Consider the following 17072-nt stretch of genomic DNA (forward strand, 5'->3'; position numbering starts at 1 on the left):
TACTTAATTAACCTACATCTGTGTATATCTAGTACTTTCAATATCATATAATGTAGGGGTAATGGGAAGCTAGGAAATAAGGTATAGGGGCGCCTGGGTGGCTCAGTGGGTTAAGCCGCTGCCTTCAGCTCAGGTCATGATCCCAGGGTCCTAGGATCGAGCCCCGCATCGGGCTCTCTGCTCGGCAGGGAGCCTGCTTCCTTCTCTCTCTCTCTGCCTGCCTCTCTGCCTACTTGTCATCTCTCTCTGTCAAATAAATAAAATCTTTAAAAAAAAAAAAGAAATAAGGTATAGATGATTTTCTTTGTAGTTTTTTATTATATCCCTTTATTTAAGTCCCTCTGACTTGATATGTCCTGGGAAGCAAGCATTCCACACAGGACTACACTGTTGCACCTCTGATCTGGTTTATGATGACCAGAGAAAGTGCAGTAAAAATACATAGACCCCCAAGAATATATACAGAAGAATATATAAGAAACAGCATATCACAAGCATAGGAGCTGAGCCATGTTAAGACTGAAGAAATGCAAATACAGTTAGAATTGTCAGAACTATAAGGGTACATTTATCGAATGAGTGATTTTTGGAAGAAAAGAACATAAACTGGTTATGGAGGAAAAGGCAGTTCAGAGTGGTATAAACATTAGCATTGTATGTCTAGAGAGCAGTAATTAGCTATTTGGAATCTAATAAGAAATTCTGAACTAGGCACTAATGAGAGATGTCAAGTAATTAGATATGGGGAAAACAGAGGAGGGTAAGAAAAGCCTTGAAATATTAAAAATAATTAGTTGTTATAACTTTATATAATACATGATTTAATTATTCAAAAGTTTAGGTTTCTGAGCAAAAGAGGCGCATTAGAAAAATTCACAGTAACATGATTTTCTCAATGCAAAGTTTAGATCAGTGTTTCTCAGGAGTGATTTTGCCCTCACCCCCTACCCTACCCTCCTTGGATGGACAGTATTTAACAATGCCAGGAGACACTTCTGGTGGTCACAGATGGGGAGACAGGGTATTACAGGCATCTAATGGAAGAAGGTCAGGCATGCAGATAAATATGTTGTAACACACAGGACAGCCCCCTGAAACAAAGAATCAGCCAGCCCAAAATGTCAATCATGCCATGACTGAAAAACTCTGGGCTAGATGAAGGGAGAGAAATAAAATGCTTAAATTTAACCAAAAAATGTAAGAAGTAGGTCAGAGTTCTTCAACTATCCCTTGTTTATATAATCAGTTCCTTCCTCCATCAAGTTAGTCACAAAGCTAATATGAAGAATAAAGATAATATCATTTATATTCAACTCTAGAAATATTCCAAAATTAATTTTATTTATGCTTTTAAGACTTTGTGTTTCTACCCATCAACATAGATGAATCTCAGAAACAATGCTGAATGAAAAAACAAGTCAAGCAAAAATATACTCAGTATGATGTCATTTATATAAAGCTTGAAAAAAAGTGAAACCAAATAATACATTATTTTGGGATATATACATATAGTTATTTGAAAAGAATGAAAGAATGATAGCACCAAGATCATACAGGATAGTATTTATGTTTGCAAAAGGGAATGAGCTTGGAGAAAAGCACAAGGTGTCCTTAAATTGATTATATTCTGTTTGAGCTTAGGTGGTGGGTTATTGAGGATTTCTCTTATCATTGTGCTTTATGATTTACACAAATGTCTATTTTTCTCTAGGGTGTATAAAAAAATCATATATAAAAACAATCATAAAATTCAGTTGTAATGGGGGGTATACAGATTTTTCCTTTAAGTTCTATCACCACCTGCAGGTAAAACTAGGTACTGCAAAAAACTGTTTTTTCAAAGACCAAATTTGTGAATCTCAAAATATAGTAAATGAACTCTGTGAGGCATTTGTGATAATAAAGAACTACAAAAGTCAGGGTTTCTGCTCTCACTCTACTTAGATCCTGTGGAAAAAGAACACAGAACACATTAAAGAGATAAATAATATAGTACAAAATGTTCTACTGTCAGCACTCCCTGGTCAGTGTTATCTTAAATATGAAAATGCTATTTTACACAGCATGACAACCAATCAGAATCCAACTCCTTGACTTGATTCATTCTGCTACTACCTTAAGCCGGGCTTTAATTACTTCATGCCAATTACCACCTGTTCCTCTCATCTCCCGCTCTCCCTAGCTTGTTCTAAACCTTGCTGTTAAAGTCTTAAAATAACTATTTCATTATATCATTGCTTCTTCTAAAGACTCAATGTGATTTTACACTATCCACAGAACAAAGCCCAATCTCTTCAGATCAACATTTAAGATTTTCTACAGTTTGTACCAAACATATGGAAACCTATTCTTCTCTTGCCTCCCCGTTCCCCATCCCATGTGAATCCTCTGCTTCGCCCAGTCTGGTTTCTGCATTATCCATCACTAATTCTGGATGTACTGTGTGTTTGAAGTGTGCTTGTTTCCATCTGGGCCTCCTCCCTCATGTTTAATACATGTTTTATGTTGTTCTTAAATGTAGGAAACTGAGAGGTAGTTTCAACACACGTCTCTGAGAGACCACTCGTTCCCCATCTACATTTCCACTAGGCTGTTGCCCCTAATTTCATTCCATGCAGCAACTGGAACTATAATTATTTTTGAGGCAATATATCGGTATTTTCTCTGAATTCCTAAAGCACTAACTGTCTGTATCATTTATTTGCCATATTCATACACTACTGATACTAAATGGATTCGTTTGCTTAAGGTTTATTTTCTGAATTAGACATTAAGGTTTTGGAGATCTGGAATAATTTTATACTTTTTCAGGTTTTTTTTCTTTGCCTTTTGCTTTAGATCAATAATGCTCATATTTGAGTTTGAGGATCTCTTTTTTAATGTAAAAATACCTCAGACTCCTCCCCTCATAAACAGACATAATAGTATTGACATTTTTTAGAGGTCATAAATTTAAAAAGCATAAAGACCATATTAAGTAATGCTTTTGAATCATTTGAATTATTTGAATGACAATAGCCTCTACATATTTGAAAATTATATATATACATATATCCATAAACAAAATGATGATTATGGTGATGATAATAGAGATAGCTAATATTTTGGAGCCTTCCCATATACTAGTAATTTTTTCCACTCATTCTTTTATTTAATCCAAAAATCCCTCCAACAAGTTCAGTAGACCTGTTTCACATAGGCTTTACCACTTGGAGCTGTCAGAATTTTGATGAGTTATTTAAACTTTCGTTTCTAAAATGGAACAAATGCAGGATCAATCTCTTCAGGGGAGTTGGGAGAATTAAGAAAATCACAACAGATAAAATGCTTAGCTTGTGCCTTCTTCAAAATAAATATTACTTTAAAAAAAAAATTCCCGCAAGGGTGGCAAAATTAGGATTCTCTCCCCTTCATTTTGTAGATGGGACAACTGAGACAGAGAAGAAACTTGACCAAAATTTTAGAGCTATGGAGTGGTGGAATTAGAATGGGGCCTGGAGCACTCTGTGCTTTGGATTCCCACAGCACTTTGTTTTCTTACAAAACAGAATTTATTTACATCACATTCTATTTCTCCATCGTTCACTAAAATATCAGCCCTTCAAGGGAGAACGGAGGACCGGGTAGGGAATCAGAGGGTGAGATGAACCCTTCAAGGGCAGGGACTGTTTTTGTTACCGAGCAAGTTACCAACGTGAGATACACAGAATGTACTCAAAAATATATCATTGCAATAAGACTGAATCTGACCATAGTTTCAGGAAGAGTTTTATTTCTCTGAATTATGTATTGAGATAGGATTCTTTTACTTGGTTTTTTGAACAATATCTGTTGGTGATGGAGAACAATTTGTTGTTGGAACCTAAATGTCCTTTATTCACTCTAACTCGTCTTTTGTTGAAAACGAACTCATCTCACAAACTGCCTAAAAATAGAATGCCCCTGCATTCAAGTAAAAGTGTGTTTTCACTTTTCAGGGAGGCACACTAAAGGCCTTCAAAGTCATGATCACCTTTTCCCCCGTGTGTTAGGAGTGTTAACAGGGAAACAGCAGGCCCCAATGGAGTCACGTGTGCTAAACCTCACCTCAGCCAACTAAGGCTTCATACCTAACCCAACTGCAGTTTCAACACCCCAGGAATAGAACCTTTAACTAGTCACCCCCGACTTGGTTATCGGTAGGTCAGCAATCCATCCGGCAGCGCTTTCCTTTCTACTTAGGAAGGCAACCTTGCCAGAAACAATGCAGGCTTTGCTAAGTATTTCCTTTTTCCAACCCCTTCCTGACTTGAAAAACATTGCTCTTTCTACAGCTCCAAGGATCTCCTTTCTGTGCGTTGGTTGGAATGCCGCTCAATTCATGAATTGTCAAACAAAGCCAATTAGATCTTAGCATTCACTCATTTGATTTTTTTTTTTTTTTTTTTTGGAACTATGAGAGAACCTGTCAATTTACCATCCTTGATAGAGCGTCTGCTGAGATGGGAGCATACATCAAAACAGAATCCAGAGCCTAGTTTTAAAAAGAAAATTTCCCTATACTAAATTTCGATTAAAATCGTAGGGTTCTTCCAAGGGAAAAGTAGGGCATGAATCCAAGGTGGTGGTGTTCATGATTACCATTTCGAATTCTCCCACTGACTCTATGGTGAATTGGTTTAGCCAATTAACTTCCCATGATTAATCTCCACCGTGTAAAATCAGGACTAGATGGTAAACACCCTTCCAGTTCCATCTCTTCCTAATTCCGGATGCGGGGGGGCAAGAACCAGAAGAGCGACTTAGGTCTTTCTCCCCCCACTTCCGGCCCCCCGCAGGGTCTGGCGCGGACAGCCGCCCAGCAAACCATTAGGACTCTCCTCAGTTTTTCCAGCTGAAGAGGAAGCTCATGGCACTTCCGCCCAGGCCCACAGCCACGAGCTCGCAGAGGAGTGCCGCGAGGTTCACGGCATGCCGGGATTTGCGGTTAACCCTCTCCTGACCGACGGACGGACGCTTATAAACCAGGGTCGAATTGGCATTCTGGGATATGTAGTCTCCGGTTGTTCGTTTGTGTTAGCGGCTCCAGGCCAAAGGGCCCGAAGTGACACCACAGACTCCGGCGGTCACATGACTCCAGTCTAGAGCGCAGATCGCACTGCGGCTCCCGCCTCGGCGAGTTCTCGCCCCCGCGCGGCCGTTGCCGAGGAGACGGCGCAGTCTCACGCCGCGTTGCCCCCTCTGCAGTAGCCACCCCCCCCACCGCCCTCTTCTCCCACCACAATGAGATCCTAAGATGGCGGTGGCTGCGGCGGTTGGCGCCGAGTAGCTAAGGTAGAGAAGGCGGCCATTGGGCCCTAGGCAGCCAGGGACCTTGTGGGCGCTCCCAGCTGCAGTCTCTAAGGGAGGACCGCTGCCAGTGGCGGATCGTAGGGCCTGACCGCTACTCCACCCTTGGCAGGAGAGGCTGCTTCGTTTACAGGTAATGCTGCGCGTCCCCAGCCCTTGGCAACCGAGGGCAGCGCGGCGCAGAGGCGGGAGAGCAACGGCTTTGGGACACTTGACCCTATCGGGCCTGGCCTCGGGCTCACGCCTCTCCGTGGGCTTCTGGGTCTTCCTGTTGCCAGCTTCAGGTCCCCCCCTAGCCAGACAGTCCGCCCCTTACCTCGGGACGAAGGACGCAGTCTCCGGGTGAGCATTTAGGGACGCGTTAGCGGCGGCAGAACCCCCTTGTTGCCCGCCCCCTCCCCCCTTCATTTTCTGGCCCCGAGGAGGAGGCCGCCCTGCGTTTCGGGCGCTCCAGGGGCATGCCCCTTGCAAGTGGAGGGAGTGGAGCGGGGGCTGTGGTTTGGTTGCCAGGGGATGGGGCTCTGGTTCTCCACAGCTCGGGGCCTTAATGGCCTTAGTGTTCGTGACTGCGCCCGCTCCCACCCCCTCTCAGATTCCACTCTGGGGCGCTCTCGGTGTCCAGAATTTTAGGTGAAGGCCGGGTGAGGAGCGACGCGACTTTTGCGTCGGGCTGTGAGCCGCGGATTTTTGCTGTCTCGGGTATTCTGAGAGCCGAGAGGCCGGGCGCGGGGTGGGGGCGGGCGGGGGGGGGGCGGGGAGGGCGTTTCTGACTTTGGAGACGAGGTGGTTTAGACTCGGGAGAGGAATGATAATTTAACAGCTCTTCTCGCCCCCCTCCCGTTGCTCCGCTTCTTCGTGTCCTACTGTAGGTCCAGTAAGAAAGGGCCGAAGATGGGGAAAACTAAATGCCAGCTGGGATTAGGGAAACATTGCTTGCTTTGCAGAAACTGGTGTTTGGGGATTGGATGGTAGGCCCTGTTACGGGGGCGGGTCAACCAAACTTTTTTCATCCTGGGGCCGATTCCTGAGGATCTCGCCCTCGTTCGATTTTTCTTTTTCTTTTTTGACCGGTTTGAGGTTTGCGTTCTGCGCCGTATGAGTGAGGGATCGTATTTTGGCGCTGGAAGAACCGGGCTTTCTGGGCACCCCCGCCCCATAACTGCTTTCCAAGACTCCGCCTCCTGGTATTCTCTGGTTACCGGAGTGGGTGTTGTAGAGCTTCGGGTGCACCTGCTCTTTTCTTTGCCTCTTACCTTCTTGGTGCGAGTCCTGGAAACCATTATAATGCTGGGTTTTTGAACTGAAGGTAAACCTTGTGCACGGTAATTGGGGTTATTGATTTGTATTACCTACCGAAGTAGCTATATTAACGGATCCTGTTGTTTGGTAGAATCTTACAAGTTTGGAAGATTTAAACATTTAAGTATATCACATTGTTTTCCAAAAGGATTAAAGTAACCAGTCTAAAATATTGTAAGTTGGATATTTCCTTTTTTGTTCATTTTTCTAAACATTTTAGGTCGTGTGTGTGTGTGTGTATATATATATATAATATTTGTTATTCTGTACTTCATAAGTGTTTTTGTTGTTTTTAATCACAAGCAGGCAACAACTTTGAAGTGTGAAGCAAGAAAGGAGCCGTTTCTGAGCTGTAAAACTAGTTTTTAAACAGGTAATTTGTCATCATTATATATGTTATTGCTGTTTATGGGTTTTTTTTTTTTTAAGGATTTTATTTATTTGTCTGACAGGGAGAGACAGAGTACAAGCAGGGGGAGCGGCAGACGGAGAGGGAGAAGCAGGCTCCCTACCAAGCAAGAGCCCGATGTGGGGCTTGATCCCAGGACCCTGAGATCATGACCTGAGCTGAAGGCAGATACTTAACCCACTGAGCCATCCAGGCATCCCTGTGTTATTGTTCTTCCTATTGTAGTTGGAAGACTTTTCAGTGGAGACTGCTATCAACATATCAGTGCGTGGTTGAGGGCCCACTCTAGGAAACAGATCTTCTCCCTTTGCTGCCCTGTGTGCCTTGCTTTTTGGCATGCCACTTTGTTCTGCTTTCATAGTTTTGCTAGAAAAGAGCCATGTCATTCCTAATTTTTTAATACCAAATAATTTTAACAATGCCTTTTGAAATGTCTTTCTTCACAGGACCATTTGAATTTGAATTTGTCCTGTAACAGCTACTGGATTTGCCTCTCCAAATCCATTTAATGTTGTCATTTTCTGCAACTTTTCTGTTAATTGATTTTTCAAAATTTTTATGCACAAATTTCTCTACTTTTTGAGCTTATTGCATATACTGTTGACTGAGTTGTGCTTTTTTTTCTCTTAGGTGCCTAAAGGTAAACTTTAGTTTATATCCAAAGTGCATTGTCAAATCTGACCAGCAAAAAAAAAAGTCAATGAAAGTTTATTGAGGGAAAGTTAAGTAATTATTTGCTAAGGACAATTTAGAAATTAAATGACTAAAGGATGAGGATCAGAAGAAACTTTTGTTAAAAAGCATTTTAGAAGTCACTGCTTTTTTAAGACAAGTGTCAGAGTCTGAATTTAATTCTGCTGTTAAAATTTTAAGACAACGCATTTTCAGTGGGTTGCTTGCTTTCTAGGAAAGCAGGTAAGTCCTTAGTTCCCGTATGATCTAAGCCAACTATCATGAGAAAATTGGGAGTTGATTTATGTCTTTATTATACTTTTCAGTATTTTTTTTTAATTGGAAGAATAATAGGATGAGAAAAATCAAACACAGGGAAGGTCAAATGTGAGTGTGTATTAGAGTTCTTAACACTAGAGTGATATAGCAGGCATTTAGTAAAATAAAAAGAATTATAAAACCAGTTATAAAATAGTTTAAACGTGAGGGAGGATAGTTGAGAGGGGATAAAGATATAGGGAAAATTCTTTTAACTCCCTTTAGAAGATCCTGATTTTCTCATTAAAGAATTTGGCCATCTGTAAAGGAGACAAGTGTATTTGACACTTGGGAAAAATAGAAAGCGTTTGGAATAACTGCACTAGGGAATTTATTTGGAAGCCAGCAAAGTACATAGTAATACATTCATTTTACAAATTTAATTCAGTACCTACAGTGGGTGACTTAATGACTATAAAGTACTAGAGATACGGCAATGAACAAAACAGACAAGGTGTCTTATCTCATGGAGTAAACCTGTGTTTTGAAAGTGTGTGTTTGTGGGTGTACAGTATAATATACCTTAATAGTGAACATAGCCAATCACATTTTATAATTATTTCTCTATCCTTTGTCAGTTTGTGAATAGATGTAAAGAGAGCACGTAGTGGGGTTTATCCAGAATTGAATTGGTAGAATGGGCAAATAGGGGAGGAAGTCAGGGATGCTTGCAAGGGATTTTCGGAATGACTTACTTGGGTTGTGTTTGGGGTTGAGTAAGGAAGCAGGGGATTAATGGATTCCTGGAAAGAAGAATGACCAAACTGAACTTTGCAGCAGGGTCAAGAGCAGGTTTAGCAGGAATGACCAAGTGAGAGAAGGAGAAGACAAGGACTTAGGATCAGAAGAAGGGATTTCAGAACTTCAGGATCTTGAACAAATTACCAGTCCAGAGTGAAATGTATTGGAATAGGGTAGATGAGACGGATGTTGGACCTCAATTCACAGTCTTAGAAAAATTGGGAAAGTAGGGAATGATGCGGAGGGTGAGACCATGAGCCAGTTATTACCAAGAAAAGTACAAGACTTGTTTTGGAGGGGGGACGGAAGGAAGTGGTGCCCATGGTATGGAGAGTGATATTTTTGATGACAAATTTGTTCAGAAGAGGAAGGTTAAGCATTAGTTAAATAAGAATGGTCTATAAATGTGATTCTTTCCTCATGAATCTGGGGGCATTAGGAAGAGTAGTGCCCCTTTTGGAAAGGATTGCTAAGGAAATAGTGCTTTCAGAGGGATTTCGGATGTTATTGAAGAAGTAGGAGGCCTATTGGGGAACAGAGGGAGGATGTATAGGAGGTTAGTAATGATCCAGTGGAAGGGAGTGTTATGAAGAGATGATAACAGTGAGTATGGGACTGGCAGCAAAGACAGATTCCAAGTTGCTGGTGGCAGTAGGGCCTACAGATTTATTTGGGTGTTATATGTAACCCATGACAAGAAAGCAATAGGTTTTGAATATAAATTTTAGGGAGGGCGTCTTAGCGAGCAGAATTTAATTGACCTCAGTGTTCTCACTTCTGAGCAAGGGCATATTTTATTGATATGAAATGCTCTGCACAGAATAACTATATCGTAAGATAGACCTAATGCAATAGTTGGTTTGTAGGTCTAATAAAATTTTTGTTGATTTAGATAGAGGGTTATGTTTTGTTGTAGTCTTTTTATCCCCCTCCCACCAATGTCTTAACAGGTTTTTTTTTTTTTTTTTTTTTTGAAGAGGGTAATTACAGAGATATCTTAAGTTCTAAAAAAATTTTGAAATTTTTAGAAAGTCTCAAATTGAAAGCACTATGGGAAAAATCCTTTGTGAAATTTTTTTTTTTTTTTTTTTTTTTTTAGGTACTTGACTGTCTTAAGTACAGAGAAGAAATTGAGAAGTTCCTCAAATGAAACTGACTAAACAAAACATAAAACCAGATACTTGTGCATTTTCTTCTCAGTTTCCATTAGAAGTGCTTAGTACATTTGAACACTGTATGAAGACTTTCAAAACAGTGTACCAGGTATTTTTATAATTAGAGAAATACTGTAAACAATACAGCCTTTAGAAAACTTGTACAGATAAATAAAGTACCACCTTTGGGTATTTTGTGACCATAAGTAAATACTTAGAACAAAACTACTTCCTACATTATTTTATTAGGTTGAGTATTTCTAAAACCTTCATTTACATTGTCAAGATGGCATTTCCAGGGATGGTTAGGAGTAATTTAATGCCATTTCAGAGATAATATCTGAATTTAAAAATTTTAGAAAAATAGTGTTTTTTCTTAACTTGTTTAATTTTTCTTTATATTTTTATTTCAAAGATTAACCTTGGGTCAATCATCGATATTTCTGTGACAATACTGTAATTTTATATGCATATAAATACTTCTCTGTAGTAAGAATCTTATGACAGGATTTTCTTCAAAAAGATCAGTCACAGAAAGTTTATAAATTGCTATAGTACTTTTGTATTTTGTATCTTTGCAAGGCGAGGGAGCCAGATAGGGCTGTCGAAAATAGCTATATGAAGCTTTTAATTAGTTTCAACTTAGTTTAGTAGGTCATAGAAGTGCTTGTTTAAAGTAGAAAAATTTTACTTTTATCCCTGTTATTCCCATATAGTCATCCATGACTTGCGCTGTTTGTTTTCCAGTGGCTTCAGCTTTTCCATTTTATTGTCTTTCTAATAACCTGCCTGCCATAATCTCCCACCTTGGATGGATTCAGTGGAATATTCTACCAGGGCTAATGAGCACTGCTGGGAAAAAAAAATTCACATTGCAGATTACTGATATCTGTGGATGTTCTCTAGCTCTCACCTGAATCCTCAGTGCTTCCCACAGTCATTCTCCTTTTCTCATCTCTCAGACACTGCTGTCTCACCCTCATGTTTTAGGATCAGTCCTTTCCTCTTCGCATCACTTACAGACTCCCTCAGCCTCCTACGAATAGATGCCATTAGCCTCAGTCTACTTCCATCCTTCCCCTTTGTTCAAAGAAAGAAGTGTTCCTCTACCTATAACGAGTCATTTTTCTTAACACCCTGGGTCCCAGTTGCTACCTCTTTTTCAGAGACCATACACTATCTCCTTTCTTTTCTGCATCTTCAGTATCTTCCTCTACTAGCTCTTGGCCAACAAATTTTAAACATGCTTTTAACAAAACTTCCTCCATGCCTATCTCTGTTTGCTTCCCTTCATAGACTAATTCCTTGAAAAAATTACCTAATGACTTATTTTTGCCTCTTCCTATCAGTAAAAGCATTCCAGTTATGGGATTGATCTTCCCCACCCTGCTGTAATGGCTAGTACCAGGGTCCTCAGTAACCTTCTTGTTGCTAAATCCAAGTGGGCACTTCTTAGTATTATGTGACAGAATAACATCTGGCATTCTTACTGATCTCCTCCTTTATACACTTGCACCTTTTCTAGCACACACTCCTGGTTTCTCTCCTGTCTATCTTCTTCAGCGTTCTTTTCCTGTCTCTTAAATATCCGTGTCCCTCCAGGCTCAGTCTTGATCTCTTCCTCTTCTCCTGATGACTTCTGTGCCATTTTGAGTACTTTTCTGGGCAGATGATTTGCAAATCTCTGCAGCCTAGATTTCACCTCAAACCCAGCATTGCTAACACCAAATTAATCATCTCTCAACAAAAATCTGTTCCTTTTCCAGTCACTGTGAATGTATTACCATAAACCCAGTTGTTCAAGCTCGAAACGTAGGACTCATCCTTGAACAGCTTTCTCACTGCCTCATCTTTCATCTTCCATGTCATAATAGTCACCAAGCCCTATTGATTCCACTATTGGAAGCCTACTTGAATTGATCTTCTTGTCTACATACCTAGTATTTTATTATAAGAATTCTTTTCATATAATAGTTTAAAATAATGATAAAATTATACGAATAATAACAGTGTGTCTACAAAACAATTTAGAAGGCAGGCACCTATTTCTAATGATGACTTGGAGGTGGGTAAAGAGATTGGCATGAAGAAGAGGAACATACTTGCCTATATTTTCTACATTTTATAGGGGGAGATTTTAACCCTCTTAGATAAATCAGCTGTTAAGATGTTGAAAATTGATTTACATGACATTATTTCTTAAGCTTCATAATAATACTTGTATAGGAGTATGTATTTAAACACATTTAGCATCATTATTATTAATCTACCCTCATGGGTGTTTATCTCATCACAATATAACTATAGACAAAGTTGTTTATTTTGTAAATTCAGTAGACTATATAGTAAGTGGTCTTTAAAAAGATTTTTTAAAAATTTGGCCAATTTTTCCCAAACTAATTTTAATATTTAGTTTTTGAATTGTTTTAAAAACTTAACCTTAATAGTGTTTGAATTCATATAGCCCATAAATAGGTTCTTAGAAGAACCTATTTCATTTTATGGGGAATGAATTAGCTCTTCATTTTAGGGGAGTTTATCATAATATAAAGATAAAATATAAAATGTGATATCTCCAAATATATTTTTAATTTATCTCTAAGTAAGTTTTATTATTCTACTAATAGAAATCATAGCATACACTATTTTAGGAAAAAAATCGGTATGTAAGAGTTTTTACTTGAATACCTTAATAAGTTTCAATGCTAATTTATGTTTTATGGTTAGTTTCTAGTACTTTTGAAGATAGTGTTGCCTCTACTGCATATGTAGTTTTTGAAGTGCCCATTATTTAACATTGTAAATTATATTGGTACATCTAGGAAATAATAGGTGCTAAATGATTCATCTAAATGTCATTTCAGCTCATTGGACATATTTCTATATGAGTATTAGTTATTTTGTAAGTTCGAAAATAGATTTCTAGTGTAAAAAACAAAGTATTGCTGAAAATATATGAGAAGACAGGGAAAACGATCACATTCCTACGTGCACAACCAGCAGTTGCTTTCATGCAAGCACTTTAGTATATATTCTTAGTTTTAGTTTTTTCTAATCCGTATGCAGTTTTGCATATTGCTTTTTTCCTCTTTTATACTCTCTGATATTATAAACACAGGCAGTATCGTTCAGCCTTCATAATTATATATGTTTTGAAGGGTACTGTTTCCTAATAGCATCCAGCCTATGGTTTAACATTCAGTTTACAATTTATCACAGTTCTAGCATAATAAACTATTTTCTGCATTATAGTTCCCTCTCCCTTATTTAAGTTTATTTTCTTACATTCGCTCGGGAGAGGTAGAATTACTGGGTCAAAATTCAGTTTTAGTTCTTGATACAATATTGCAAAAATGCTTTCTAGAAAGGTTATATGCAAGTTTAGCTCTCAAGATAGTGACTGAGAGTTCTAGTTTCCTTTTGCTGTCATCAGGATTAGGAAATACAGCAAATTTAGTAGTCCCTCATTTTAATTTGCTGCTAAATTTTATTGTTAATATTTTTATCATTTTATGTTTACTGACTTTAAGTTACCTGTTTATACTGACTTTTATTGTTTTATTTTTAGTGTTTTTATTTTTCTTGTTTATCCCCATTAATTCTTTATAAAGATATTCACTGTGTGCTTCAGATTTCTTTGAGATTTTCCCCTGGTTTGTCATTTACTATTTATTCTCTATAAACTTGGGATTTTATTTTATGTGAATACAATCTGTTACACTTTTTCTCTTTTATTTCTGCCTTCCATATTTGTAGGATCTTTATTTTTAGAGCCCATCCTGTTTTCTTGATTTTCTGTTTTTTTTTTTTTAATCTTCTCAATCTATTTTTAATCTACTTACTATCTTGGTGTTATGGTATAAGATGGCCTTTTTCAATTGGGAGAGAATTAAGCTCTAAGGCATCTATTGTTTACTGTGAATAAATTCTTCTTCTGTGTCTGGAATGGTACTGGGTATGTACCATCCTTGGGAGAATTGAAAAAAGTATTACTCAGATCATTTTTCTGTGTTCTGTATTTGAGATGAAGGATTCTAGTTGAGAAATGCTATTAAATTTCTAAGTAATCTTTTTCAAAATTAGTAGCAAATATTCCCATCAAGTGAATAATCCTTTATCATCTTATATCATGTTATTTTTATGAGGATTAAATGATAGGATGTTTATAAAATATAGTAAAATAGTTGTTAAAATAGTTGTTAGCTGTGATTCATTTTCTTCATTATATTTTTCTAATTGGGTGTATTTTAGGATTTTGCAAGGGGTAATTGGCTAATACTAATTTAGTCATATAGGTACTCAGTATGAATGAATAGGTCTTGGGACTAGTTTTCTATTCTCCCAACCTCTGTTGCTATTTTTGCTTTTATTTTTCATATATTTAAATTTTTTGTACTGACTTGTTTTGTCAGATTCTAAGAAGAACTCCACTGGGAATTCATTAAGTGTATATTTAGAAAAAAATGGTGTGTTTATAAAATTTGTCTTTCCATGAGGGAAGATAGTTTGTTTTTCTACTTTGTAAATTTTCTCTTACATTGTTTTATAGTCTACTGGTGCTTCCTAATTTAGGGCAAAATTTGCATTATTCCTAGATGGGTTTTTTTTGGTCACAATTACAAGGGCATCATTTTTCTCCAGTATATTTTCTGTGTGGTTATTGGTGATATTTTGAAGTTCTGTTTGTTTTTTAATGCATAATTTAAGAATATCACCTTTTGTCTTCTTAGGGTTAATATTTATGTTTCATGTTTTTCCATTTTGTAGACTTTAAAAACAATGCTAAATAACTGGTATGTACCTTTTTATTTTGATCTTTATTTTAATAGGGATGTCCTTCATTTCTTATTTTATTTTTTATTTTTTAAAAGATTTTATTTATGTATTTGTCAGAGAGTGTGAGCACAGGCAGACAGAGTGGCTGGCAGAGGCGGAAGGAGAAGCAGACTCCCTGCTGAGCAAGGAGCCCCATGTGGGACTCGATGCCAGGACATTGGGATCATGACCAGAGCCAAAGGCAGAGGCTTAACCCACTGAGCCACCCAGGCTTACCTTCATTTCTTATTTTAATATTGTTGGCTATTGGTTTAAAGTATATACTTCTTTCAACTCCTTAGAAAATTATTAAAGTAATACGTGCTTACTGAAAAAAAAATAGTATAATAGTACATATAACTGTAAGGAATCATCAGTGTATTTGTACTTCTTAAGATTTCTTTCTTTTTTTTTTTTTCTTCAAAGATTTTACTCATTTGTGAGAGCGACCGAGAGAGTGAGAGAGAGAGAACATGAGTGGGATGAGGGGCAGAGGGAGAAGCAGACCCTCTCTCAGCAGGAGGCCTGATGCAGGGCTTGATCCTGGGACTCCAGGATTGCAACCTGAGCCGAAAGCTGATATCCAACTGAGCTAGTCACCCAGGCGCCACTAAGATTTTTTTCAAATTAAGTGTTGAATTTTATCACCATTTCTTTGAGTGATAAAATTTAACCTCTTTGTGATCTATTAATATATTATTCTAGTAGATATTCTAGCATTAAAACATCTGTGAGATTACTTTGTCATGGATGATAATGCTTTTAATTTTTTGCTCTAGTGAATGGGATAAGTTGGGATCTTACAGTCAAAGCAACTTGGATATGTATTCCTTTTTGCCATTTTTAGCTGAGTGACCTTGGAGAAATTATCTGACTTCTTTGAGTCTTAGAGTTATTTGTAAAATCAGGAACCTATTATAACGCTCCTGTCTAATGGCTTTCTCTGCCCTTTGAATTCTAGATAAAATTATCTGCCCATCTCTTTCACTCTGTCCTTCTCCAGCTTGTGCAGTTCCACACCCTGTGGAAAGCCAGAGTCCTCCACAAGGTTATGTAGAAATCTCATTTTCTGCTGATCATCTCTGCTTCTGAATGTCTGCTTTTAACATGGCTCTTTCTTTACTCATCTCTCTGACCTGGGTATGAAATTCAGTACTTCCCTGGATATTCACAAAAATCCTAAGTTTTTTATTGTAGTAGGGAGAATTTGCGACTTTGGTAGACGAGTCAAGATTTAGGGAAAACTCTGAGGTAGCAGCAATATAATTTAGTGTAAAGCAATAGGCATCAGTCTTCTTAAATGTTTCAGGCCACTGTATTTTTGACTTTTATTGCCCATTCACTGACCGACCTAGGCCTGCCTCTTTCTCTTGTCTTCTCCCTACCTTGCTTAACACTACCTTCCTGTTAAAACCAAACGTTTCTGCATCCAGAGAAGTTCCATCCTCTTTGAAACTTTGACACCAAACAAATTCTCAGGTCTTTGGGAATATTGTTTTTTTTCTCCTAAGAGTGGTTTTGGTTCTAGCCATTAATAACTTTTTCCTTTCACTCCTTTACCTTTTAGGACTGTGTTCAGCTAATTAAATAAAGTGACCTGAAAGCATGTAGGCCAGTACTCATAGTGGATATTTTGAAGTTTTCCTTCCCTTTCCTGTCACTCCAGCTCCTTAACTCATGTTTATTGTAATATCTGTATGGCTGCTGAATCAGTTTGTCTATGATGTGTGGTTGACACTACCTCTTCTTATTTCATAAAATCAACTTTTCTGAGATTTCTTTCATGTCACTAAGCTTCATGGAATGATTTAAAAATCATTAAGAGTTTGTTTTTATGTGTTAAAATGTTAGTTTTCACTTGTTTTGCAGAAAATTAATTGGTAAAACCAAGATGGCCACAGGAGGAGGTCCTTTTGAAGAAGGCGTGAATGATCAGGATTTACCAAACTGGAGCACTGAGGGTGTTGATGACCGACTCAACAATATGGTATGATAACTTACTATTGATGGTGTATCATTAACTATTAATGATAAAATGAAACTTTCTCTTGACTTAGCCAAATCAAACTCATTGAGATTCTTTGTAAGCACATGGTTTTGTTGCTGGCCAAGACATTAAATCCCTGCCTGTTTGTTATGTTAGTTGAAGATGCTTTTGTTTGCAGGTAACAGATATCAACCTGAGTTAACTTAACCCAAAAAGAGTTATTATAAGTTTATAAAGATGTTTTATGGAAAACAAGTTAAACCAAAACACTACAGGTGGGTTTTAGGAAGGGACTAGAAAAAGGAACTAGAAGATTGTCAAGAATTGCTTTTTCACTGCCCTGACTCTC

The 17072-nt window shown here is 38.0% G+C and overlaps 1 protein-coding gene across 23 annotated transcripts in view; it reads left to right on the top strand.

Moving 5' to 3' along the window:
* Positions 1-5099: 5099 nt before the first annotated feature.
* PCM1 (pericentriolar material 1) overlaps positions 5100-17072 on the top strand; it is an 85387-nt gene continuing 73414 nt past the window's right edge. For 14 of the 23 annotated variants that reach the window (XM_059384077.1, XM_059384072.1, XM_059384078.1 and 11 more), the window contains exons 1-4: positions 5101-5461; positions 6934-7000; positions 9867-10030; positions 16606-16723. In XM_059384077.1, the coding sequence (XP_059240060.1) occupies positions 16628-16723 (96 nt within the window). In that variant the 5' untranslated portion in view covers positions 5101-5461; positions 6934-7000; positions 9867-10030; positions 16606-16627. Of the gene's footprint in view, positions 5462-5486; positions 5671-6930; positions 7001-9866; positions 10031-16605; positions 16724-17072 lie in introns of those variants that run through there. The other 9 variants (XM_059384064.1, XM_059384071.1, XM_059384069.1 and 6 more) reach the window with 6 other exon arrangements.

Source organism: Mustela nigripes, chromosome 18, assembly GCF_022355385.1.
Source record: "Mustela nigripes isolate SB6536 chromosome 18, MUSNIG.SB6536, whole genome shotgun sequence".
In the NCBI taxonomy this organism is placed as follows: Eukaryota; Metazoa; Chordata; class Mammalia; order Carnivora; family Mustelidae; genus Mustela; species Mustela nigripes.